Below are 27009 nucleotides of genomic sequence, written 5' to 3' on the forward strand. Positions count from 1 at the left end.
AGAGAGATATATGGTACTCATTTGCTTAGTGAATAAACATACGAACAACCATCAGGAAGGAAGTAACAGAGAAGGAAACTGCTGACTTAAATTTTCAAAAATACCTACTGGGCATGCTGGCACATGCCTTTAATCCCAGCACTTGGGAGGCAGAGGCAAGCAGATCTCTGAATTCGAGGCTGGCCTGGTCTAAAAAGTGAGTTCCAGGACAGCCCTACTACATAGAGAAACCCTATCTCAAATAACAAAGCAAAACAAAATTTTCAAAACCACTCTAAATGCCAATGCAAACCTGAAGTGTTTTTAGCCACTTTGCAGCTACTTCAGTACTTTTCTGAACCATACACATAAAAAAACAAAAAAAAACAAAAAAAACAAAAAAAAAAACTCTATTATTGTGGAAATTTAATAAGACATTATGTTCCATTGGATTTTTTTAAAAATAAAATTTATGATTCCATGAAACGTTAAGGAAAAAAATTACACATACTTTGTGTATATGTACTTGGAATAATTACTTTTTCTAGGTGTTATAGGTCTCAAAACATCTAGACAAGCCAAAAATCTTGGTAATATATATTTTTCTTTATTATAAAAATTCACATATATTGAATTAGTAAAAACATTATCCTCCAAACCAGTATTTCTACTGTAAATTGTCTTTCTTTAGACATTAGAAATTTAGATAATTTTACATCACTTATTGTAGTTTTTATACTATAGAAAATTAAAAATAACCTGTTTATCTCAAAGTAAATTTACACATTCATTCAATGTGTAATTCAGTGGCATTTACTGAGCATCTACTATATGTCAGGCCCTGTCCAAATGCTAGGGATACACACACACACACACACACACACACACACACAGACATCACCTGTGGGGTTTAAAGTGCACTGGGGAGAACAGAGTCATATAAGCAAGTGATTACAGTATGTTTTATTATGGATGCCAAAATATGAAATTAAAAAAAACATAACCTAGAAGTAAAAGGGGGTCCTAACTTTATACATGTCTCCTAGGAAAGCCTGACCAAGAAGATAACTACATAGAAACATGCAGGACGTGAGGAAGAAACCCAAGGGAATGGGATTGGAAAATTAGGATGTCAAACCATTCCAGAAGAACTTGGTTGGGTCAAGATTTCTTTTTCACAAATTACTATCCATTTTATTAAAAGACTTCATGTGGATGGCTGTCTGTATGCAGGTGAGGGTGGGAACAAGATAAGGCTAGGGCCTGTGATTGGGCAGTAGAAAAAAAAGGTGGGCTGAGGGTTTTAGAGACAGGAGAGGTAGGGACAGAGAGGAGGGAGGAGAGGAGGAGGAAGAAAGGATGAGCCACAGGTAGTTATGACCATCATAGAAGGGAATGGACTAATACAGGATAATTTGCCCGATCTAGGTGAGCTACTTATGTCAATATCAATTAGCTCTAAGTTCATTGTGCGGGCATTTTGTGGGGAGAGAATTGACTGATAGAAATCTGACGGATAAATTACAAGCCTCCAGAGTTTTGATTTTTACTGGGTTACAGGGATTTGTGACAGCTAACGGTTCAGAGGCAGGCCAACTACAGGGAACAGGGAAGACTGAGGCTAGCCACTCCCACTGCCAGAGCATGGGTTTGCAAGAGTGTGCCCCATCGAGCCATGGAAATTTGGGAGTGCTGAGTGAGTTTGGCAGCAGCCAGCCACAGGGAAGAGAGAGTGATTTCAGAGCTCAGGAGAGGCAGAGCCAGCTTTGGTGGGACAGGGTTTGGTGACAGGGAAAACATGCGGTCTCTGGACTGGACTGGGAACAAACTGAGACCACTGGCCAGTGCCTGGCTGGCAATAGCATGAACTGGTTTTGTAATATTACGTTCAACAACTTCAGAACCAGCAAACAAACTGTTATGCTTCCCCGTCAAGGAAAAATCAAAGCATTCGTTTTTTCATGATTACATTTCAAATCTTTTTTTTTTTTTTTTTTTTTTTCCCGGAGCTGGGGACCGAACCCAGGGCCTTGCTAGGGCCTTGCTCCTGCTAGGCAAGCGCTCTACCACTGAGCTAAATCCCCAACCCCTACATTTCAAATCTTTTTTTTTTTTTTTTTTTTTTGGTTCTTTTTTTCGGAGCTGGGGACCGAACCCAGGGCCTTGCGCTTCCTAGGTAAGCGCTCTACCACTGAGCTAAATCCCCAGCCCCTACATTTCAAATCTTAATGGCATGAATGACAGTCTTCTAAAATGGTCTAGTAAGTTACATTTTTAATCCAATAATTTCTGGTACTTGCATTTCCACAATATTTTAAAAAAAAAAGTATGTGTCCCTTGTGGGTGTTTCTAACAAAGATGATAACATTTTAGAAACAACTCAAACACTTGGTACATACACAAAAGTTTTTTTACCAGGGAAGTATAGCATTTCTTGATCTAAAACTTTCTGGGTGTCAAGATGAAATCTTTTCTATTTAAAAAATTAATTTATGTCTGAATGTTATTCCTTGACTGTGATGTGAAATCCGGGTGTGAACTTATGACACTAGCTCAAGCAAGACATCAGGGTGGTAGCCCAAAAGCCACAAGTGGGGAGAGGTTCTTTTTTTGTTTTGTTTTGTTTTTAATCTCATCCTAATACTGATTTTTTTACTTACTTTTACTTTGATAGTTCTGGTTTGAATAAGAATGCCCCCCTCCCCAAATAGGGAGGCAAAGTTTAGAACAGAGACTGAAGGAACACCCATTCAGAGCCTGCCCCACATGTGGCCCATACATATACAGTCACCAAACTAGATAAGATGGATGAAGCAAAGAAGTGCAGGCCGACAGGAACCGGATGTAGATCTCTCCTGAGAGACACACCCAGAATACAGCAAATACATAGGCGAATGCCATCATTAAACCACTGAACTGAGAATGGGACCCCCGTTGAAGGAATCAGAGAAAGGACTGAAAGAGCTTGAAGGGGCTTGAGACCCCATATGAACAACAATGCCAACCAACCAGAGCTTCCAGGGACTAAGCCACTATCCAAAGACTATACATGGACTGACTCTGGGCTCCAACCGCATAGGTAGCAATGAATATCCTAGTAAGAGCACCAGTGGAAGGGGAAGCCCTTGGTCCTGCCAAGACTGAACCCCCAGTGAACGTGATTGTTGGGGGGAGGGCGGTAATGGGGGGAGGATGGGGAGGGGAACACCCATATAGAAGGGTAGGGGGAGGGGTTAGGAGGATGTTGGCCCGGAAACCGGGAAAGGGAATAACAATCAAAATGTAAATAAGAAATACCCCCCAAAAAAGAATGCCCCCCAAAGTATATATATTTGAATATTTGATCACTAGTTGGGAGAACTATTTTGAGAAAGAATTAGGAAGTGTGGGCTTGTCAGAGAAAGTGTATCACAAGGGGTGGGCTTTGAGATTTCAAAAGGCCACAGCAGGCCCAGTTCCCCTCTTCTTTGCCTACATGTTGCAGTTGAGGGATCAGATTTAACTCCTTAGCTACTGCCCCATGGCCATGCCTGCCTGTCTGCTGCCATGTTCTCTGCCAGGACGGCTCCTCTGAAACTGTAAGCAAGCTCACAATTAAATGCTTTTTAAAAATTTAAGGGGTTGGGGATTTAGCTCAGTGGTAGAGTGCTAGCCTAGCAAGCGCAAGCCCCTGGGTTCAGTCCCCAGCTTCGAAAAAAAGAAAAAAGAGAAGAAAAAAAGAAGAAAATAAATAATTTAAGTTGGTTCGGTCATGGTGTCTCCTCACAGCAGTAGAGCAATGACCAAGACAGTGGCGTATTGCAAGCATGTGGTAGGCATATTATCATCATACCAGCCCCATGTCAGGGAGTATGGGTCACAATGCATATTTTTACATTTATATAGTATTTCCTACGGTTTTGGCAAACACATGACCAGTCTCCTATCCTATGGATATTTAGGTTTCGTGGGGAGAGGTTCTTACACTAAGCATTGGATTTACAGACAAGAGAAGCTGCTGACAGATGTGATATCAGACATCAGGGACAGGGAAGTGGGTGAAGTTCCTGAAGGGAGGAGTCCCCTTAAATGTAGTGAGCAGAACTATAAGGAGTAGACTTGGGTAAATGTCAGGAGTGGTCTGTCATATTGGGGGTATCAAGCTAAGAGACATTTTGCTCACTTAGAATACAGGAGCTGAGCTGCACAAAAGGTATCAATTTCACAGCTGTCACCATGGACGTGTAATTCCAATACTAAATCATGGACAGCATCACCAAGAATGTGAGAAGGCTGCAGAGATGGAAGGATGGGGATTAAACGCAGGAGCATAGCAGTGTAAGTCAGCCAGGAAGATGAGAGGACTGGCAAAGACTGAGGATTGTAGTGGGTTAGAAAAAAAATCCAAAAGCGTGGTAAATTTTCTGTAATGACAAAATCATCACCCTAAACTTCCATTGTTTTAAAAAGAAAGAAACATAGAGTACTTTGGTAAGAAAATTGTCTGTGAATTCCAATTCTCTTTCCAACCCTTAAAAACCCTGTTCTTCAGTTATTTCACTTACTGCATTCAAATTTGCAGAGTCTCTTCAAATGCAGATGAGGCAGGGTTTACTACCTCCATTTCCAGACAAGCACTCAAAGATTGTTCAAGATCACATCGACAAGGGGTACAAACAGATTTCAAGTAGCTTCTTGTCTTGAATATTCAAGAAGACAGACTGAGTTAGAGCAAACACCTCTCCAGATAAATTGCAAAGGCTGGAGACCATTAACCAGGAAGTCTGACCATCCCCTCCCCTTAATATTACAGCTGTTTTTATTCAAATGCTAATAGCCTTGGACCTCAGCAAGCCCAAGTACTTAATAATTTCCATATTGTTTATTCTGTCAGGTGTGAGCTTTTAGAAAGCGCTGGCCTTGTCCTCTGCATCCTGCCTTTTCCCCAGCATGTACATGAGTCTTGGTGTGTGGAAGATAACTATGCACTGTTTGCAAAGGCACTTTCTGAGGACGGAGGATCTTGTGGTCCACTCAGTGTGGTTAATGATATTCTAGGATGTACTGCTGAAGCGGGAAGTCAGTGAGGATGAAAGATCAAGGACCCTTTGCAACAAAACTTGCCCCCATGTTTCAGACCAACAACTGCATTTCTCCCTTTATTCCAAGAGCAGTGGTCACTTCCGAGTGCACCAAAATTACCCAAAGGGCTTACGACAACAGAGATTGCTGTGCATGGGGCCAGGACCCAAGATACTGCGTGTATAACAAGTTCCGGGATAATATTAAATATTGCTGGTCCTAGAACTGCTCTGAGAACCACTGACCTAGAGGAAGAAACAAGTCTTCAGTAGCAAAGCTTTAAATAAAAATAATAGTCTCTTCTGCCCCAAAATTTTAAACCAAAGGCCAGTGTATCATGATCACTGTGTGTTTATTTTTGTCTTAAACTGGGCACAACTGAAAGAAGATGTCAATTATGACTAATTGCACCATAAAAATCAATTCCTTCATATAATTGAAAGAGCAAAGCTAACTTCTTACTCTTTTGAAGGCAGTGATTAGTGCTTCCAAAGAAGATCTATGCCTTACTTATTTTCATAATCCCTAAAGTGCTTTCCACAAAAATACCTTCGATCATTGTTTGCTGAGTAAGATTATGTAATTTCCTGCCTCAGTGAGTGTACTATGTACTTGGGGAGAAATGTGCACTCAAAGTCTTTGCTCAAGTGCATGCTATCTTTGTGCAACATAGAAAATGGGCCCCTTCTGGGCATGTGATTTAAATGAAGGTATGCAGACTGTGCCAGAGGACTGTCTTATCATTGGGAGCTCTGGGTGAATTCTAGCTCTTACTTGCTCCTCAGATTGGTCTGCTATTTACAGAACACAACCAACTCACTCATCCATCTTGGGTACTTCCTACAAACAATACTCACAGGAAGAGCTAAGTCTAGGAACTGATCCAGGACAGGAAGCTTTATGTGTCTGAGGTGTTCTGTCACCACCACCTAGGGCCTTCAGCCAACAGACTCCTACTATATTTACCTTGCTCTTATCCCTCACTAAACCTTTGGTTTGGATATGAAGCGTTCCTCTGAAAGACTCATGAGTTGAATGTTTGGTCACTAAGAGGGAATCCTGAAGGCTGACTAATCTTATTGATAGATTTGTCTATTCATGAGCTCATAACATAACATAACTCATAAATGGGTTAGCAAGCGTTGGGGCCTACTCTGAGTAAATAAATGCAAGGTGTACTTTATTCCAAAACCCTTCCTTCCATTCCTTCCTTCCGCCCGTCCCCCACCCATCACCCCCGCCTCTACCTACCTTGGGATGAAAAGCCCCCTCAGCCATCCACCTCCACATGCACATTTTTCTTGTCTTGCCTTAGGCCCAAAGCAGTAGAGATTATAGCCTGAAACCATGAGCCAAAATAAGTCTGTTCTTCTGAACGGTCAGTCCCTCACGTGCACTTTTGTCACAGTGACAAAATGCTATTTAACATAGTTTATGCTCTAGCTACAAATGTGTTTTCCATAGTATTACTTACAGCAAATGTAATTACATGATGTGGGGATTTGTCCCTAAAGACTGTAAAGCTCTACGTGAGGCCATATGCTTTTCATTATTTAATTATAATTACTTGGTACCTAAGTATTATATATATATATATATATGCATATTATAGGTGCACATACATATGTATACATATTGAAACTAAAATATTATAATATATTAACAAAGGCAGTAAAGAAAGGGGTCTAGGTGGTCCCTTCCATGGAAAATAAAATACAAACAGAGCTTGAGACGTTTCTGACAATCAAAAGCAAGAATCTCAAACACTGCTTGTGGCAGTTTGAATACACTTGGCCCACAGGAAGTGGCACCATTAGGAAATGTGACTGCTTTGGAATATAAGTGGCCTTGTTAGAGGAAGTGTGTCACTGTGTAGCTGGGCCTTGGAGGACTCTGTGCTTAAGCTCTGCCCAGTGAAAAAGAGACCTTCCTCCTGACTGCCTGAAGAAGATAGTCTCCTCCCGACAGCCTTTGGTTCAAGATGTAGAACAGCTCAGCTCAGCTCCTACAGCTCCATGTCTGCCTGCACACTCCCTTCCTTCCTACTGTCATGATGATGGACTGAACCTCTGAACCTGTGAGTCAGCCCCGATTAAATGTTGTCCTTTGTAAGAGTTGCTTTGGTCACGGTGTCTCCTCACAGCAATGAAACCCTAACCGAGACTTGTTAAAGAAAGTGTGCCACTGTCTGTACTGCACGCCGCTATTTTCATCCTGTGCTAAAACGTGACACTTCACAGATCTATCAACTCTGGGTTTTATGCTGTAAATATTGATGGTGTGAATACTTGCTGACATTTGCCTAAAACATGGAGAATGGTTCTGAGCATGAGAACTTGAAATGGAAAAATTCACCTCTGGAGGCACAAGCAGGAGTCACTGTGGTAACTAAGCAAAAACAGCTGCCCCATCTCCTTTTGTGACAATGTGACATCCTCCAGAATGCTCATTTACTTGTTTTCTGGTTTACATAGACTTGGACATGTCAATCACTTCCCAAATCTGGGAAGGCTTATCCCTATCCTATCCTATCCTATCCTATCCTACCCTACCCTACCCTACCCTACCCTATCCCATCCTATCCTAGAACCCCTACCTCACCTGCTAGTTAATATCAACCCATCCCATCTGATTCTGGTAGAACCACCCTGCAACATAAGCACCAAATACATAGCCTCTTGTCAGTTCTCTTGTAGGCATCTGACACACATCCATCCCTTTCTTCTTCAAAGTCTTCTCACTTTCTTCAAAATCCCCTAACTCACATCTCTTCCAGTCTAGCCATTTTCTTTTTGGTGTCTCCTTTGCAAACATTTCTACTCCGTTTAGTGTTGGAGAAGTATGGAAACCCACGTTCAATCCTTTTAGTCATTCCTTTTACCCACGTGATTCTCAGGTCCCCCACCCCATACTAGCTCAGACCGTGATCCGGAGCCCCGGAGCTTGGACCCTGGCAGCCAATTAGACAGCTCTAGGACAGTCCCTCTAAGAGCAAAGTACCCTATCTTCCTCACAATCCTTATCCTGGGGCTAGTGGCACCTCTCATTCACTCTGCCCTCACCTACACTTCCTGTCAATCTTCTAACATCCTCTTTTTCCACTTCCGGAGCTAGCCCTTAACTACCTTCCTTCTCTGAGACTCCAAGGAGGTCTTCACCTCTTTCCATTTCCCACTTTTCAAATCTGGCCCTGCAACTGACTGCCAAACCAAATATTTAAATTCTTCTCTTGCTCCCGGCTGCCTATCAAATGAAGACCATCTTCTTAGCATGACCTAAGACCCATCGTGACCTGTGCCTCTCAGATCCACTGCTCATTACGCGTCTTGCTCCTCACTTTATTTCCGTTGTACCCAATAATGACATTTTATGTTTCTGCCGCTTTTTGATCTGTGCTCTACACCTGAAATGCCTTTCCCTCAAAGGAGCCACGATCAGGTCACATCTGGCAAATTCCATCTCATCTTTCAGGCCCTCTACATCTCTTTGGCAGTGCTTTTTCTAATCTTCCCAGTGGGTTCTAGGGCTGTTCGCCTCTCTTCTGACACCAAATCTCTTTACTTACAATTGCTTGTTTTCATCCTTGCTTACACATACTGTATCTTTATTTTGTATTTATGTTGTTGTAATATTTATCATGACATTTTGCCTGCAGACTAGTATAAACTTACTAAATGTTGGTAGAATAAAAACTGTTGGCCAAAGTCATCATTCACTAAAAATTCAGAGACTAGTAGAATCACATTATGCAAGCTTTTAGAGCACCGAAGTAAGGATCTTGTGGTTGCAATTATCAAATTAAATAATGTATACATAATCCACTTAGTTCTGCTCTTTTTTTTTTTGTTCTCACGAGCTCCCTTTTAATATCTCACTGCAACTTTGAATCATCTGTTGGCCTGGATACCTTTTTTTTCCTCTGGCGGCCCTAATAGGTCCAATTAGTCAATTAGTCAAAAACCCCACTCAAATTCACAGGTGTCGACCTAGGCTATGAGCCCAAGCCTTTGAAGTCTCCCCCTAGACTCTTCCTGAATTATTAGAATTGAGCTCCATTAATCTAGCAATAAACAATTCTCACACTGATACAGATTTTTTTTCCTTTAATATATTACACATCCTAATACTGAAATAGGACCTTTGTTAGAGTCAGTTGGCAAGTGCAAAATGAATGCACGAAACCCCAGAAAGTGTTTCCCTCCCCAAACAAAACCCCAAATAACTCCATGCAGCTCTTCTGTCCCAGGATGCCCCACAATGCCACTCAAGGACATTGTGTGCTATCCCTGCCCTTCATCTATGACACATAGACTTGATTTTTATTTCTCCCCCCAAGACCGTTTGTGCTTGTACTTTGGTCGCCAGCTGAACTTCCAAAAGCAATCATTTCACTCCCCCTTCCCACTCCATCATCCAAGGACTCTGATAGCGCTGTACGTAGGACCACACTCCAGAGTCCAATTTGCCACAAACCTAAGGTGAAACTTCTACCCGCAGCCCAATTACAGCTTTGGAGGGCCCTTTGTCTCACCTCAGGCAATCATCCTCAGGTTCCTCCCAGACCAATTTTCTACACAGTCTTTTCTTTCCTTCTATAAGTAAGCAAGAAAAAGAAAATCGGTCTTTGTAACTTCACTAAGCGTGGCTTACTTTATGAAAATGGTGATAGAAGGTCGAGGTTTAGAGTGCCCTGCAGATTCTCCCATACCCCCTTTCGCTCATGTTATCAAGACTTAGCTTTAGTTCCCAGGCCTTCAAGGCCCTAGTCTTCGCTGTTCTTGATCTCTCTGGACCGCACAGTGCTGCTGTTCCTTTCTGTTCAGCGACAACTCCCTTTAATGTTAAGAAAACCCAGGACTAAGCAGACCATCATGGCTCCCAGCACTAAGGGGACAAGTACCATTCTCTCTGGAATATGGGGGTGAAAACAAGTGGTTAAACCATCGGGATAGACAAGAAATGGCTACTTTATTCTGCTTATGGTCATAGTTCAATAGCTGTCTCTCAGAGGAACTTGCTAAGTTCAAGATGGATCCCCTATATCCTTACATCCCGGAATAGGAAGTCCTTACTCTCAAAGTCTGAGAACCATTTGCCCTTTCATTTTCCTCTTCAAAGTAATGGTAGGTTGAAACAATGATCGAGGATACAAATTAGCTCAGCTGGCTACTCTGGGTACAATCAGATTATGCCCGTGGGAGGCCTCTTCTCTTTCCAGAGGAGCCTCTAACCCACGGTGGTGCGTCGTCTCACACTCCGTACAGTCTGTAGGAAGAATATAAGTAGATCTGTGTATTCCTGGTTCTAGAAACACAACTAGCCAGCGGCTGACTCAGTAGCATCCTCCTGCAGATCTTGTCTATTTTCATTTTTAAAGGGAAGAACTCAAAATTAAAATCTAAAGGCGTGGGTCACAAACAATTTCCAAAGTCAAGTCAGTGAAAGGCTGGCATTGGATGAGCATCACCTTGTACATTCTGTCACTCCCCTGCCTCAGTTCTGTATGATTATAGTCTAGGGATAGGGATGTGCTCAGTTGGTCCTAGGTTTTATCCACACCACCATATAAACTGAGTGTGGTAACCTATACCTGTAATCCTAGCATTTGGGGTATGGAGGCAGGAGGATTAGAAATTCAAGACCCTTCACCAGCTACATAAGGAATTTGAGCCCAGCTTGTGTTAGAGTATATATACACATATATATCATGCACACACATATATATATACACACACACACACATATATATATATATATACACACACACACACACACATATATACATACACACATACATATATACATCTCTTCTAGTGGCCTTGGCCTTTCCATTTCAAGCAGATTCTTCCCTACTAAGAATTATTGTTGCAAGGAACTTGGAACTTCACTCCATTAAAGAAACATGTTCTGTAAACTGTGACTAGGCAACTGGACAATAAAGTTTATCTTGCCACAACAGTTGCGGATGCCCAAAACGCTGAATTCTGTAGAACCCCATACACCGGATTATTCCCAGGTGACAAGTGGCAGGATACACACCAAAACCAGCTAGCACGCGCTGAAATTGCACAGCTGTTTGCCAAGATTCTGCCCTGATTCACCAGCTACAATACAGCCGCATGCTCACGCCCAAGCCTGCCCTCTGACTTTCCATGATTGTGAGCTGTCCTGGGGCATGCATTCATTGTAAAGGGGGAAGGTGAAAACCCAGGGATGATGGATGGTGTCTAAAACGAGGATACGCTAATTCAGAAGTGGTTCCAGCATGCACAAGAAACAGAAGCTGGCCTTTCTTCTCAAAAGGAGCTAATGGCTAACCTATTTTTGCTGGATACATTTAAAGAACCCAGTACCCTGATTCCCAGCAATCTTCCTTAAAACAGCATGTGTGCCTCACCTCCTCTCCAGCACGATCATTCAAAGTAGGTCAGAAATGTTACTTCCTTCCCCTCGTTGATTTTCATTAAGAGAACACATTTTCTGGAGCATCAAAGGAAAAGATAAGACACAATACAACTTCCAGTGACACTCTCTGTAAATTTTTGGCACAGTAAAGTCTCGTTTTTCCCAAAAGCAGGAGAAAAATCTCATCATTCAGAATGTATCCTTCTTGGCTATGAATCAGTAGTAATCTTAACTGTGGAGTACACATCTACAGGACTTCAGCCAGGTGAAGAACCTGCCCAAAGGAGCATATTCGATTTGCCCAATCTAATTTTCTACATCACCAACCTGCCTCTTTCCTAAGTACTTGCTTCTCTACCTTCTTCACATACATGTCTTGCCAAAATGTCAAGAGACCACACCGTTCCCTATCTGGAAGCTGAGAGCATGGGAGTTGGATGAAAGAATTTGTGGAGACAGGGGAGCAGAGAAATAAGGGGAGGGAGGGTGGGTATCTAGGTCTCTAAAAAGCCATAAAGCCTTAGTTTTCTAAATCCCATGGGGCAGGGCTTCCCCAGTCTCCTCCCCTTCCTGAAATTTCTTTCTCAAACCCAGGTCCTGAGACCTGGCTCTCCAAAGGGGGCGCCGCAAAGTCCTTCAGAAACCCCCAAACACAAGAGAAATACACGACCAGAAAGACAGCAAGCCTGTACATCCGCTCCTAGCCAGCTAGCATGGGCGAGCAACTTCATCCCTGGACATTATCGAACGCCCCTGTCCTCCAAACCTGAAAAAGGTGATGGTCACTCTGAGCCTGGGTCCACGCGACCGCCCCACCCCATACCCCGCCGCAAACTCCAAGTGGAGACCCGGTGCTGCTCACCTCCTGGCACGCAGGAAGCGGGCGGCCCAAAGAGGACGAGTCCCCAGCCCAGACTGCCTGGCAGCCAGCGAGCGCCCAGCAGCAAATCCAGGCGGGGCTCCAGGGCGGCGAGCGCGCGCGGCGGGGACCCCAGGCCGGTCGCCCCCGGCCCCTGCCCCGCGCCCGCCTCAGGGCGAGCAGCAGCATCACGGCGCTGGGTGGACTCGGCGTGGAGGCTGAGCGGCTCCGGCTCCGGGAGACGAGGACGGTGGTCTTGGCTCCTCTCGGCTCAGCTCAACTGGGCTGATCCTCCCACTGACAGCTCGGCCGCTCGCGGCGCGGGCAGCCGGCGCCCGTGCTCCCGTCACGCCAGAGGGAGGGACCGTGGGACGCGGGCGCCGCGCGGGGGCGGGACGCGGGGCGGGGACGCGGGAGCCCTGAGCAGGTGGCTCCGGCTGCGGCTGAGGCCCGGACCAGCACGCGTGGAGCGGTGGCACTGCCAACCGCGCAGGAGCCTTGCGACAAGATAGAGGGAGTCGTCAGAGAGGCCAGAGACTCCGGGGTGTCGCCCCTCTGTAGCCCCCTGTGGACACCCTAGGGATATCTCTTAGAAGGATCCACGCCTGGTAACCTCAAAATGAATTTCTACCAGATTAGGGTTTGCTGAAATGGCAGAGAGGAAAGAGGCCTGAGGTTTGTAGTATTGGACTCTGTTATCTCATCTATTTAATAAAAAATGGTAACAGTGCCTACCACGTGAGGTCGCCATGCGGGTTAATTAAGTTGATGTGCACAAAGCTCTTGGAAAGGTGCCTGCCTCACAGTGGATGGGAAAGAAGTGGTGGTACTAAACCCACTTCCTGCTGATCCTGGTATTATTTCGTACAGATGTATAGCCTCTGGCGAATAAACCTTTTGCTTCTGGGAAAGCATTTATCCTGTACAAAAGCTGCAGTGGTGGTGTATTTTGTGTGGCCCCCACCAGGCAGTGAAGGATGACATTTCAATGGGAGGAGCTCAAGGATCTTCTGACCCAACTGGCACACTAAATATAAATGGGCCTAAATGTATCCGCAACAGAGTGAATACGAATACGTTTACAAAAATACATAAATATTTCCGTTCCGTTTTCTTCCACGTATGGTTTAGGAGTACCCGAACAAGTAGATGGCTCTGTGACGGGTTCGTTTTAATTTCCTTTGTTTGGTTTTTATTCTTTAATCCATCAAGAATTTATGTGAGTCAAATTTATATTGTCTTTGCCAACAATTAACAATATGTCTAATGAATTGGAAACACGTTCTTTATAAAAAAAAAAAAACCATTTTAGTCAACATAAGTAGATTAAATTATAGATTTCCCTAAGTAGCATTCCTTATAACTCTCAATTAATAATTTCCTCCTAAAGGATTAAACAGCTTAGAGTTACTAGGTGTACACTGGTTTTCTTTTGTGCAGGGTACATCAGAGGTGAACTTCACTAACACACAACAATCTCCAGAACTACAACAACAACAGCAGCACAGCTGAAGGCGTGCTTTCTACCATAGACTTTTCTTCTTGTAGGTAAACCAGATTGTAATATAAATGACTGAAAAATGTGCTCAAAGCTCTTGGAAGGGTGCCTGCCCTTAAATCCTGTAAGCACAAAAATGTTATTAAGTATGGATTCAAGTAGCGAATGTTTGAAACGTAATTTTATACAGGCAGAATGAAATATTATGAGAAGTGTTTCTATATATGAATCTAGGAATGAGAATAATTCTAGAAAATGTGTGTGTGGATTATGCACTCTGGAGTGCAGATATTCTCTACAACAATTTGACAGCATACTAAAATGTATTTACTCAGTCAGGAAATACGGTGGAAGGGGAGACAAACCGAATGTGAGCGCCAGAAAGAAGAGGAGGAAAGGAGGAGAGCTACCTCAGGCTGTCTCTAAGCGCCACATCGCATTCAAAGTCATGACAGTGCCGCAGCCACGCCCACCACATTGGGTTGTCAACAGGAAATCACGGATTCCAAGGAACCCCAGCTCTCCTTGATGAACTGTTGAATACTGATGAATTCTGGAGGAGGGACCAGTCACTGTGTTCACTTGTGTTCCCAGGAGTAAGCCCTCAGGCTCCATCGGATAACCACCAACCCACTTTCACACAGATGGCTCTGGTTAAGCTCAGGTGAAAAAGCATGCATGTGAAAAGGGACCTGTAGGGTAATGACAGGAATGGGAGGAAGATAAGGGAGACATCACAGCACATTATAAACATATTTGAAATTGCCAAAGAATAAACTTAATTGGAGTTATCAAAATATGTGTATGCCTTTAGCTTTTTAAATTTTTATTTTTTTCATACAATATATATTGATACTTTTCCCTTCCCCTAACTCCTCCCAGATCCTTCCCACCTCCCTAACCACCCAACTTCCTGTTCTTTCTCTCTTCCTGGTCATTTTTAATTCTAGCCATCTAAGAACTAGTACTTAAGAAGAACAAGTTTTTGCACTCAGTGTTGTTTAATTAAAAAAATGAAATAGCCTAAGATGCCCCCCAATGGGGAATGGTTAAATAAAGTATCCTTCTTCCTGTGGTAAAACTGTACCAATATTAAAGTTGTATTTTCAGAGGATACCAAGAGACTTGAGCAACTGCAATGATACTGTATCAATGACTCCAGGTGTGGTAGAAGGTGGTAGGGTATGCAGTTGAGGGGGGTTTATTAAAGGAGCATAATTAAAACAACTAAACCAGAGCAGTTGGCAGAGGCTAATAGTATAACAGCAAGACAGCTGTTTGCTTCTCTTTCTTTTCTTTTTTTTTTTTACAGAATTTGTTTTCACATTCTCCATAATTATTGTACAGTCTTATTATAATCATTATGTATCATTTACATTGTCTGTGTTCTTTTTTTTTTCTTTTTGTCAAACAATTCAGCCGTGGGAAGGGGATCAGATACTCACATACAAATGTCAAGACCAACATTTCATCAATGTTATTTGTAAAACAGAAAAAAAAAGGTGGTAAATGAAGCCTAACTATCTAACACTAAGGGAATTTTGGTGGAATTTATTTGAGGGATGTAAGTATTCATGAATCAAAGAGCACCCTAAACCAGAGAGCCCCACTTAGCAGCATCACAGACATCATTTGGAGACTACAGACAATATGACATATAGAAATAGCCTAATTGCAAACATTGTATCCTCAACCCTCTACAGGGACAACTTATCAAAACCACATAAGCTATGAATTCACTAATATAAATATCGTGACAAAATGAACCAGTTTTTCACAATATGCCAATATGATGAATGGTTTCATCACATATACTTGTACTGAGGCTGTGATCTGTAAAACACACGCATGTGGAAAGTGATACCGGAAGTTGACCATTAACCTCCACATAGGCATGCATGCGCGCGCGCAGCGGGTGGGTGGGTGGTGGGGAGGGCGGTAAGAAATACCCTAATTGGTCACAGCATTTGCCAAATTTAGTTTGCAACCTGTGATTGGCTGGAAAGGCTGCCAACTCTCAAATACTGGTTAAAAGAATATGATCGTCAGTCACAACTCTGTGTTAAACAAATTTAGGTTGCAGTCAGCTGCAGGTGGAGGCCCCTTCAACATAATCTCGCTTGACATGTTTATGGCATATCACCCAACTACAAAAAATTGCTTCATGAAAGATAACGGACACAGGAAATACTCGAGAACTTTTTTCCATTCAGAGACGAAAATAATCACGCAAAATGTATGCCCAGTAGACATTCAACATTTTTATGTATTAAAACATGGGCAGATTCCATGTAACTATAACCTAAAAGAATGAAAGATTGGGAAGGAGTATAAAAAGGGCTTTACCTGAACTTTTAATTTTGTGGAGGGGGTGCATGCATGTGCACACTCGCAAGTGTGTGTGTGCCTATGTGAAGGTTAGTGATCAACTTCGGGTATCACCATGTTTTTTGAGACAACGTCTGTTTAAACCTAAACCTAGAGCCCAGGGTTCTTCTTGGCCAGCACTGCAGGAAGTCTCTTTGATCTTCCTGTCCCTTCTCCATCTCATCCAATTCCTAAACACATGTCAACATGCCCAGCTTTTATCTGGGTTTTGTGACTCTAAATTCAGGTTCTGCTTACACAGATAGCACTTTACCCAAGTCCTGAACTTTGGCCATGCTATTCTTAGTTTTTGTTTAGTTTTTCTAAGGTTTATGTCTATTTATGTGTCTGTAAGTGTGCTCTGTATGTGCATGCTGTGTGTGTGTGCAGATGCGGTCAGAAGCCAGAAGTGGGTTTTAGATCCTTTGGAAGTAAAGCTGGCTGTGTGCCACCCATCAACCAAACTCAGGTCCTTTGCAAGAGCATTGCTGAAGCATCTCTCCAGCCCCAGTATTTTATTTTTCAAATGAAAGAAGGCTCAAAGAGGGATAGAGGAGAAACAAAATATATGAAGCAAATATAAAAGTTAATGTTCTGTTGTATTGGGTAGTGGTTATGCTAATAACTAGCATTTACTGGACATTTAGTAAATAAATACTAGGAGTATTCTAAAATCAAGTACTTCATTTAGTCTTGAAAGTCCTGTGACATAAGTGGCCCTATTATCCAACCCTATTTTATAGATAAAGAAAGAAAACAAAATTTCCTCAGCAGGAGACAGCAGAGGATTTCAGACACTGGCAGATTTGTTTCACTGCTTAGGGAGCTGGCTTCGTTATCCTCTGTACATTTCTATGCTTTTGAAATGCCTAACAATTGAAATTGTTGTGTGGAATCCATCTTAGTTAGGTTTAAACATCCACAGTAAAAATACTGAAAGAGGAAAGAGATGAAGCTTAACAATAATATGCATGCTATGATTTGAGGGCTTGGGATCGATGTTTAGCCCCACCCTTTAAAAATCAAAGAGACCGAGATGATAGATAAAAATGATAAAGGTGTTTTCTGGTTTATTCTTCCTGATTAGACTAAACTTTTGACATTCGGGATTCATCTTACTAGTTGAACAGAAACAAACATTTGCAAATGAACTTTGTTTTGACTTGGTTTTTTACCCTTATTTATTTTATGGGAATCTCATATATGAGCATTGTATTTACACCTTTTCCCCTCCAGCTCTCACCTGTACCATCCCATGACCATGATTCTGACTCTTCAGTTTCATGGCCCCTTGTATTTTAGTAGTATTTATATAGAGATACAGATATAGAGATAGAGAGAGATAGAGAGAGATGGAGAGAGAGAGAGAGAGAGAGAGAAAGAGAGAGAGAACCTGCTAAGTTTATTTAGTGCTGCTTAAATATATGTGTTTATAGAGATATACCTTTTGAGATTGGCTAACCAGTTGGGGTCTTGTCCTGAGAAAAGACTGATTTTCCCTCTCTTGGCAATTTATTGCTTATAAGTCTTTATTAAGGGTAGGGCCATTTGAGGTCTCCTCCTTTCACACTGGCAAGTCAATAGGTGTTGTCATTTTTCAGGATTGTCTGATCCTCTAACTCTTTTTTGTTTGTTTGGTTGGTTGGTTGGTTTTTTGTTTTTTTCTTTTTTCTTTTTTTCGGAGCTGGGGACCGAACCCAGGGCCTTGCGCTTGCTAGGCAAGCGCTCTACCACTGAGCTAAATCCCCAACCCCTGATCCTCTAACTCTTAGCATATTTTTGCCTCCCCTTCCGTGATGTTCCCTGAAGTATGGGCTCATGTTACAGATGCATCAGTTGGCTCCCTGGAATCTGGAGTTACTCCAGGTAATGTACTCATACCTAAAGGTAGAGAGTTAAGACCCATAAGTAAAAAGAGGCATTTGTCTTTCTGAGTTCCCTCCCTCAATGGAATATTTTCTAGTTCCACAAAATTATCTACAAATTTAAGCATTTTTTTCTTGCAGCTTTGTATATGTAACACAAATTTTCATTATCCATTTATCACTTGAAGAACATTTAAGTTGCTTCCATGTCCTGTCAACTGAGAATAGAGAGCAAAGAACATGGCAGAGCAAATGTCTACAGAGGATAAAACACTGAGGAGTGGGAGGTCTGGTCACATGATAGCTCTAGTTTCAGCTTTTTGAGGATTCTGAACCCCAATTTCCATAGTTGCTCCACCAGCAGTAAATTAGGGTTCCCCCTTCACAACCTCAACATTTGTGGTCAGTGGTTTATTTTACATAAAATATACATTGATTTCAGTTTGGTAAGAACAAAGCTGAGGCAAACAAAACAATTATAGTTTTTGTCTTAGTTATGTTTCCATTGCTCCAAAGAGACACCATCAAAGGCAATTTACAAGTAGGACCAATAGCTGAGATCTTACATCTGATTCACAAGCAGAGAGAGAGACAAGAGAGACGAGACAGCCTGAGCCTGAGCCTGAGCCTGAGCCTGAGCCTGAGCCTGAGCCTGAGCCTGAGCCTGAGCCTGAGCCTGAGCCTGAGCCTGAGCCTGAGTTGGGCTTTTGAAACCTCAAAGCCCAACCCCAGTGACATACCTCCCGTAAAAAGCCACACCTCCTAATCCTTCTCAAACATCTCCACCAACTGGAAACCAAACATTCAAATAAATGACCACACAGAGGCAATTCCCATTCAAACCACCACTTCTCTCCAGCTACTTTTCTGTGTTAGAGTCTGCATTTTACACATAATTTAGTCATTAGTTCAATGGGCAGGAAAGGAGGAATCAAGAATACAGAAATATAGACAGATTTATTTTTCCTTTCTTGTAATTTGCTAACTCATTTATTTTTATTCACTTTATATCCTGATCACGGACCCCTGCCCTCCAAGTCCCATCCTCACACACTCCTGTAATTCTCCAACCCCAATAAACCCATGCAAAAAACCACAACTCAGTTATAATATTTATAAACTGCATGCCTGGATTGGGCAGATTCACCACAACACTATTCTCCAGCTGAGATTCCTAGCTACTTGCAGAATCTCCTGGTCACTTACTTTTGTTCCACCTCCTCTCCCTCCATCTTCCTCTCCTTTCCTCGCCCCCCCCCCAAAACTTTCAGCCCCACTTTTCTCTTCCACTGCCTGGAATCACAGGTTCCAGACTTTATTTGACCAGCTAAAGTGAGAAGGTTCATAAGAAGTCACTTGAGTCCATGATCCACTCCTCATTTGAGACAGCCCCTCTTCAGAAAGAGGAATTAACATCAAAATACAAACAGCACCGGAGCAATCCAAACATTTCTAACATTTCCTTTTTTGTCCAATTTAAAGGCCCTCTCTCACACACGCATATAAATTGAGCACAACCATTAATTACCTAGGATCATCTGACAGAAAGTAAAGCACCCGCTTGGGTACCACCACACATCAAGTCAAAGGAGGACTTTGAATATTCTCTCCCACTGAGGCCCAACAAGGCAATCCAAGAACTCTGTGTCCTCTCGTTAGTCTGGCTAAGGGTTTATCTATCTTGTTGATTTCTCAAAGAACCAACTTTTGGTTCTGTTGATTCTTTGTATAGTCCTCTTTGTTTCTACTTGGTTGATTTCAGCCCTGAGTTTGATTATTTCCTGCAGTCTATTCCTCTTGGGTGTATTTGCTTCTTTTTGTTCTAGAACTCTTAGATGTGCTGTCAAACTGCTAATGCATGTTCTCTCCTGTTTCTTTTTGGAGGCACTCAGAGCTATGAGTTTTCCTCTTAGCACTGCTTTCATTGTGTCCCATAAGTTTGGGTATGTTGTGTCTTCATTTTCATTAAATTCTAAGAAGTCTTTAATTTCTTTCTTTATTTCTTCCTGGACCAGGTTATCATTGAGTAGAGCATTGTTCAATTTCCATGTGTATGTGGGCTTTCTGTCATTTTTGTTGTTATTGAAGACCAGCCTTAGTCTGTGGTGATCTGATAGGATGCATGGGGTTATTTCAATCTATTGAGGCCTGTTTTGTGACAGACTATATGGTCAGTTTTGGAGAAGGTACCATGAGGTGCTGAGAAGAAGGTATATTCTTTTATTTTAGGATGAAATGTTCTATAAATTTCTGTTAAATCCATTTGGTTCATGGCTCTCTTAGTCTGTCTATGTCTCTGTTCAGTTTCTGTTTCCAAGATCTGTCCATTGCTGAGAGTGGGGTATTGAAGTCTCCTACTATTATTGTGTGAGGTGCAATGTGTGCTTTGTGCTTTAGTAAAGTTATTTTTTTTATCTTTTAAGAATATGTGTGCCCTTGCAATCGGAGCATAGATGTTCAGAATTGAAAGTTCATCTTGGTAGATTTTTTTCTTTGACAAGTATGAAATGTCGATCCTATCTTTTTGGAAAACTTTTAGTTGATAGTCTATTTTATTCAATATTAGAATGGATACTCCAGCTTGTTTCTTGGGACAATTTGCTTGGAACATTTTTTTCCAGCCTTTTACTCTAAGGTAGTGTCTGTTTTTGTCACTGAGGTGCATTTCCTATATGCAGCAAATTGCTGGGTCCATTCATTATGTATCTATTCACTTAGTCTATGTCTTTTTATTGTGAATTGAGTCCATTAGTGGTAAGAGATAATAAAGAAAAGTGACTGTTGCATCCTGTTATTTTTGTTGTTAGAGGTAGAATTATGTTTGTGTGACTCTCTTCTTTTGGGCTTCTTGAAAGATTACTTTCTTGCTTTTTCTAGGGTGTAGTTTCCCTCCTTGTGTTGGAGTTTTATATCTAATATCCTTTGTAGAGTGGGGTTCATGTGAAGATTATGTGTAAATTTGGTTTTGTCATGGAATATCTTGGTTTCTCTCTCTATGTTAATTGAGTTTTGCTGGATATAGTAGTCTGGGCTGGCATTTGTGTTCTCTTAGGATCTGTATGACATCTGTCCAGGGTCTTCTGGCTTTCATAGTCTCTGGTGAGAAGTCTGGTGTGATTCTGATAGGTCTGCCTTTATATGTTACTTGACCTTTTTCCCTTCCTGTTTTTAATATTCTTTCTATGTTTTGTGTGTTTGCTGTTTTGACTACTATGTGATGGGAGGAGTTTCTTTTCTGATCCAATCTATTTGGAGTTCTATAGGCTTCTTGTATGTTTATGGGCATCTTTTTCTTTAGGTTAGGGAAGTTTTCTTCTATAATTTTGTTGAAGATATTTACTGGCCCTTTAAGTTGGAAATCTTCACTCTCTTCTATACCTATTATCCTTAGGTTTGATCTTCTCATTGTGTCCTAGATTTCCTGGATGTTTTGGGTTAGGACCTTTTTGAGGTTTACATTTTCTTTGACCGTTGTGTCAATGTTTTCTGTGGTATCTTCTGCCCCTGAGATTCTCTCTTCCATCTCTTGTGGCGATGCTTGTGTCTATGACTCCTGATCTCTTTCCTAATTTTTCTATCTCCAGGGTTGTCTCTCTTTGTGATTTCTTTATTATTTCTATTTCCATTTTTAGACCCTGGATGGTTTTGTTCAATTCCTTCAGGTTGTGTTTTACTGTAATTCTTTAAAGGAATTTTGTATTTCCTCTTTACAGGCCTCTATCTTTTTACATGTGTCCTGTATTTCTTTCTTCTTTTTTTAAAAAAAAATTTATTTATTTATTATATATAAGTCCACTGTAGCTGCCTTCAGGCACACCAGAAGAGGGCATCACATCCCATTACAGATGGTTGTGAGCCACCATGTGGTTGCTGGGAATTGAACTCAGGACCTCTGGAAGAGTAGTAGTCAGTGCTCTTAACCACTGAGCCATCTCTCCAGCCCTCTCCTGTATTTCTTTAAGGAAGTTATTTATGTCCTTCCTAAAGTCCACTATCATCATCATGATATCAGATTTTTAAATCCAAATCTTGCTTTTTTTGGTGTGTTGGGGTATCCAGTACTTGCTGTGGTGGGAGAACTGGGTTCTGAGAATGCCAACAAGCCTTGGATTCTGTAGCTTATGTTCTGGTGCTTCCCTTTTATCACCTAGTTTTCTTTTCCTTTCTTTTTTTTTTTTTTTTATTAACTTGAGTATTTCTTATTTACATTTCGAATGTTATTCCCTTTCCCGGTTTCGGGCAAACATCCCCCTAATCCCTCCCCCTCCCCTTCTTTATGGGTGTTTCCCTCCCAACCCTCCCCCCATTGCCGCCCTCCCCCCAACAATCACGTTCACTGAGGGTTCAGTCTTAGCAGGACCCAGGGCTTCCCCTTCCACTGGTGCTCTTACTAGGATATTCATTGCTACCTATGGGGTCAGAGTCCAGGGTCAGTCCATGTATAGTCTTTAGGTAGTGGCTTAGTCCCTGGAAGCTCTGGTTGGTTGGCATTGTTGTTCACAAGGGGTCTCCAGCCCCTTCAAGCTCTTCCAGTTCTTTCTCTGATTCCTTCAACAGGGGACCTATTCTCAGTTCAGTGCTTTGCTGCTGGCATTCGCCTCTGTATTTGCTGTATTCTGGCTGTGTCTCTCAGGAGCGATCTACATCCGGCTCCTGTCGGCCTGCACTTCTTTGCTTCATCCATCTTGTCTAATTGGGTGGCTATATATGTATGGGCCACATGTGGGGCAGGCTCTGAATGGGTGTTCCTTCTGTCTCTGTTTTAATCTTTGCCTCTCTATTCCCTGCCAAGGGTATTCTTGTTCCCCCTTTTAAAGAAGGAGTGAAACATTCACATTTTGATCATCCGTCTTGAGTTTCATGTGTTCTAGGCATCTAGGGTAATTCAAGCATTTGAGCTAATAGCCACTTATCAATGAGTGCATACCATGTGTGTTTTTCTGTGATTGGGTTACCTCACTCAGGATGATATTTTCCAGTTCCAACCATTTGTCTATGAATTTCATAAAGTCATTGTTTTTGATAGCTGAGTAGTATTCCATTGTGTAGATGTACCACATTTTCTGTATCCATTCCTCTGTTGAAGGGCATCTGGGTTCTTGCCAGCTTCTGGCTATTATAAAGAAGACTGCTATGAACATAGTGGAGCACGTGTCTTTTTTATATGTTGAGGCATCTTGTGGGTATATGCCCAAGAGAGGTATAGCTGGATCCTCAGGTAGTTCGATGTCCCATTTTCTGAGGAACCTCCACGCTGATTTCCAGAATGGGTTTACCAGTCTGCAATCCCACCAACAATGGAGAAGTGTTCCTCTTTCTCCACATCCTCGCCAGCATTTGTTGTCACCTGAGTTTTTGATCTTAGCCATTCTCACTTCACCTGGTTTTCTTTTTTTTTTTTTTCTTTTTTTTTTTTTTATTAACTTGAGTATTTCTTATATACATTTCGAGTGTTATTCCCTTTCCCGGTATCCGGGCAAACATCCCCCTCCCCCCTCCCCTTCCTTATGGGTGTTCCCCTCCCAACCCTCCCCCCATTGCCGCCCTCCCCCCCACAGTCTAGTTCACTGGGGGTTCAGTCTTACCAGGACCCAGGGCTTCCCCTTCCACTGGTGCTCCTACTAGGATATTCATTGCTACCTATGAGGTCAGAGTCCAGGGTCAGTCCATGTATAGTCTTTAGGTAGTGGCTTAGTCCCTGGAAGCTCTGGTTGCTTGGCATTGTTGTACATATGGGGTCCGAGCCCCTTCAAGATCTTCCAGTTCTTTCTCTGATTCCTTCAACGGGGGTCCTATTCTCAGTTCAGTGGTTTGCTGCTGGCATTCGCCTCTGTATTTGCTGTATTCTGGCTGTGTCTCTCAGGAGCAATCTACATCCGGCTCCTGTCGGTCTGCACTTCTTTGCTTCATCCATCTTGTCTAATTGGGTGGCTGTATATGTATGGGCCACATGTGGGGCAGGCTCTGAATGGGTGTTCCTTCAGTCTCTGTTTTAATCTTTGCCTCTCCCTTCCCTGCCAAGGGTATTCTTTTTCCTCATTTAAAGGAGTGAAGCATTCACATTTTGATCATCCGTCTTGAGTTTCGTTTGTTCTAGGGATCTAAGGTAATTCAAGCATTTGGGCTAATAGCCACTTATCAATGAGTGCATACCATGTATGTCTTTCTGTGATTGGGTTAGCTCACTCAGGATGATATTTTCCAGTTCCAACCATTTGCCTACAAATTTCATAAACTCGTTGTTTTTGATAGCTGAGTAATATTCCATTGTGTAGATGTACCACATTTTCTGTATCCATTCCTCTGTTGAAGGGCATCTGGGTTCTTTCCAGTTTCTGGCTATTATAAATAAGGCTGCGATGAACATAGTGGAGCACGTGTCTCTTTTATATGTTGAGGCATCTTTTGGTTATATGCCCAAGAGAGGTATAGCTGGATCCTCAGGCAGTTCAATGTCCAATTTTCTGAGGAACCTCCAGACTGATTTCCAGAATTCACCTGGTTTTCTTTAGTGCTACCTGCCCTTGCTGTCTGTGATTGGAACCTTTCCCTCCTGAGATCCTGGTTGTGTCAGAACTCCTAAAATTCCAGCTAACTCTGTGATCCTGTGATCCTGTGATCCTATGATCCTGTGATCCTGTGATCTTGTGCTCCTCGATGTTTCAGAGCACCTCTGATCCTGGGATTTTAGAGTACCTGGGAGTCAGGCTTCCTCTGGATGTTTTGTGAGTGGGTGCAGAGCCAGCACCCAAGGTCTGCTCAGGGCACTGGTTCAGACAGGAAGGTTTCTTTATCCATTATTCAGTTGAGGGATATCTGGGTTGTTTCCAGTGTCTGGCTATTATGAATAAAGTTGCTATGAACATACTCAAGTAAATGTGCTTCTGGTATGGTAGAATATATTTGAGTATATGCCCAGTAGTGGTATAGCTGTGTCTTGAGGTAGAATTAGTCCCAGTTTTCTTAGAAACACCCAGATTGATTTCCAAAGTCATTGTACAAGTTTGAGGTATTTCTAAAAAGAACAAAGAAGTTTTGGTTTTGTTTGTTTGTATGAAGAAGGTCATTTGAATAAAAACTAACTTTGAATGTCCTGATTTGTTTGTTTGGTAGGTTTGGTTTTTAAAGAAATCCTTGATTTACTTTTCTAAGCCCATTTTCCAATAAAACACTTCTCTTGAACTCTTTAGACTTCTTTAAAAGATCAAAACGAAACTATTTGTAATTAAAAAGCAAAGGATTCAGACCAGACATGGAGGTGCATGACTTTAATCCCAGCACTCAAGAGACAGAAGTGGGCAGTTCTCTGTGCATTCGAGGCCAGCTGGTTCACAGAGCAAGTTCCAGGACATACAGAGAAATCCTGAACACCTGCCCCCCCCCAACCCCAATTTTTTTTCTTGGCTAGAGAGTTTAACCTACTGTGGATAGTTGTGGAAACACTCAGGAATAATACATTAGAACGCTTCAGAGAGATAAAATAAATAAGATTAAACATGCAAAGAGATGTCAGAACTGGTTATGTGATTATGAAAGCTAAGACAACCCCTGATCTGCCCTATACCAACTAGAGATAGAGGAAACTTGAGCTCAGCCCAAGGCCAAGAGGCCGAGAGCTCAGATTTCTGAGAGCAGGAGAAGTTGTAGGTCTCAGCTCAAAGACAGCAAATTCACCACTTTCTTTCTGCTCATGGCACGGGAGACCATACGCTGACTGTCAAATGGTAGGTAAATCTACTTACGGTTGGTCAACTTCTTTCAGCAACACCCTCATAAACACTAGACATGAGGTTCTAATGATTATCCATGTGTGTCCCGTAGTTCAGTCACGTTGACACAAAGCATTGACTATCACAAATATGGAAAGACACAGATCTACATTAAATGGAAATTCTCCTTTTTACTGGCTATGTGAGTGAGCATTACCTGGACCTCAGTTTTAATTTTTTCATCTGAAAGTCAGAACTAAAAGTACCTGAGTAGGGTTGGTGTGCAATAAATTAAGAAATCCAATGAGCTCATGCATCTTAAGTGTCTGACATTGTTACTGAGATAATTATAGTTTGCTGTACATATCCTTTCCCTAAAATTACTTGTGCTGTATTAACCTGTACTCTAAAAATTCCCAGAGAGATGCTCCCAATGTCCTTAAGTCAAAAGTTTTGCCCCTTGTTAGTAACTGTATTAGTCAGGGTTCTCTAAAGTAATAGAACTTTTAGAATGAATCTTTCTGTAGAGAGAGAAGGAAGATTTCATAGAATGGCTTACAGGCTGTGGTCCAGCTAATTCAAAAATGGCTGCCTTAGAACCAAAGGCCCTAACATCTAGTAGTTGTTCAGTCAAGAAGGCTGGATGTTTCAATTGGTCTTCAGTATTACTGGAATTCCTGAGAAGCAGGCTCTAAGAAGTAGGTTCTAGTGCCAAGGAAGGAAGAATGGACTTGCTAGCAAGGTAAGAGCAAGCAGGCAAAGAGCAATAGCTTCCTTCTTTCATGTCCTTATACAGGCTTCCAGTAGAAGGCGTGACCCAGAATAGAGGTGGGTTTTCCCAGCTCAAACACTCTAGATTAGTGTCTTTTCACCTCAATATCCAAATTAAAGAAAGGGCAATGTTCCTTCCTGAAAGAGCTAGATTAGAAATAGATTTTCCTACTTCAAATTAAGTAAAAATTTCCCTCACAGGTGTGCTCATCCATTTTGGGGTTCTAGTTAATTCCAGACTTAGACAAGTTGAAAACCAAGATTAACTATCACAGGAATCAAAAGAAACTTGTGAATATTCTAGTTGTCTGCGTGCTTATCTTTAGTATAGATTTTTTTTTGTGCCTTCGTGCTTGAGTGAATGATATGAAAGGTACTTCATTTCCTGAGTGTTTGCAACTTTGACTTCCTGATTTTTCCTTCAGCTAACTGTATGCATTTGGGCTTCCTTCCCTTTTTCCTGAAAACCCTGGAGTGTTTGTTTCCCTCTGCCCA

The 27009-nt window shown here is 42.0% G+C and overlaps 1 protein-coding gene and 2 long non-coding RNA genes across 10 annotated transcripts in view; 2 read left to right on the forward strand and 1 right to left on the reverse strand.

The window, feature by feature from the left end:
• The window catches only part of LOC108350658 (uncharacterized), a 15058-nt gene extending 13515 nt beyond the window's left edge, over positions 1–1543 (forward strand). The window contains exon 4 of one of the 3 annotated variants that reach the window (XR_010066078.1): positions 1026–1540. This is a non-coding gene — a long non-coding RNA (uncharacterized LOC108350658). Of the gene's footprint in view, positions 1–1025 lie in introns of all 3 variants that reach the window. The other 2 variants (XR_010066076.1, XR_010066077.1) reach the window with 2 other exon arrangements.
• Elapor2 (endosome-lysosome associated apoptosis and autophagy regulator family member 2) overlaps positions 1–12658 on the reverse strand; it is a 195387-nt gene extending 182729 nt beyond the window's left edge. For 3 of the 5 annotated variants that reach the window (XR_010065695.1, XM_063286607.1, XM_063286608.1), the window contains exon 1: positions 12308–12642. Coding sequence is in view for 3 of the 5 variants with exons in the window: in XM_063286607.1 (XP_063142677.1) it covers positions 12308–12493 (186 nt within the window). In the remaining 2 variants the exon portion in view is untranslated. Of the gene's footprint in view, positions 1–12307 lie in introns of all 5 variants that reach the window. The other 2 variants (XM_039108238.2, NM_001109345.1) reach the window with 2 other exon arrangements.
• A 39-nt stretch (positions 12659–12697) lies between these two features.
• Positions 12698–14599, forward strand: LOC102555663 (uncharacterized). 2 transcript variants are annotated; one of them, XR_001837513.3, is made up of 3 exons: positions 12698–12979; positions 13745–13848; positions 14138–14599. It is a non-coding gene; the product is annotated as an uncharacterized LOC102555663 (long non-coding RNA). The 2 variants fall into 2 exon arrangements; XR_001837512.3 differs by having other exon boundaries at positions 12702–12979; positions 13745–13852.
• The last annotated feature ends 12410 nt before the right edge of the window (positions 14600–27009 follow it).

Source organism: Rattus norvegicus, chromosome 4 (assembly GCF_036323735.1).
Source record: "Rattus norvegicus strain BN/NHsdMcwi chromosome 4, GRCr8, whole genome shotgun sequence".
Taxonomy (NCBI): domain Eukaryota; kingdom Metazoa; phylum Chordata; class Mammalia; order Rodentia; family Muridae; genus Rattus; species Rattus norvegicus.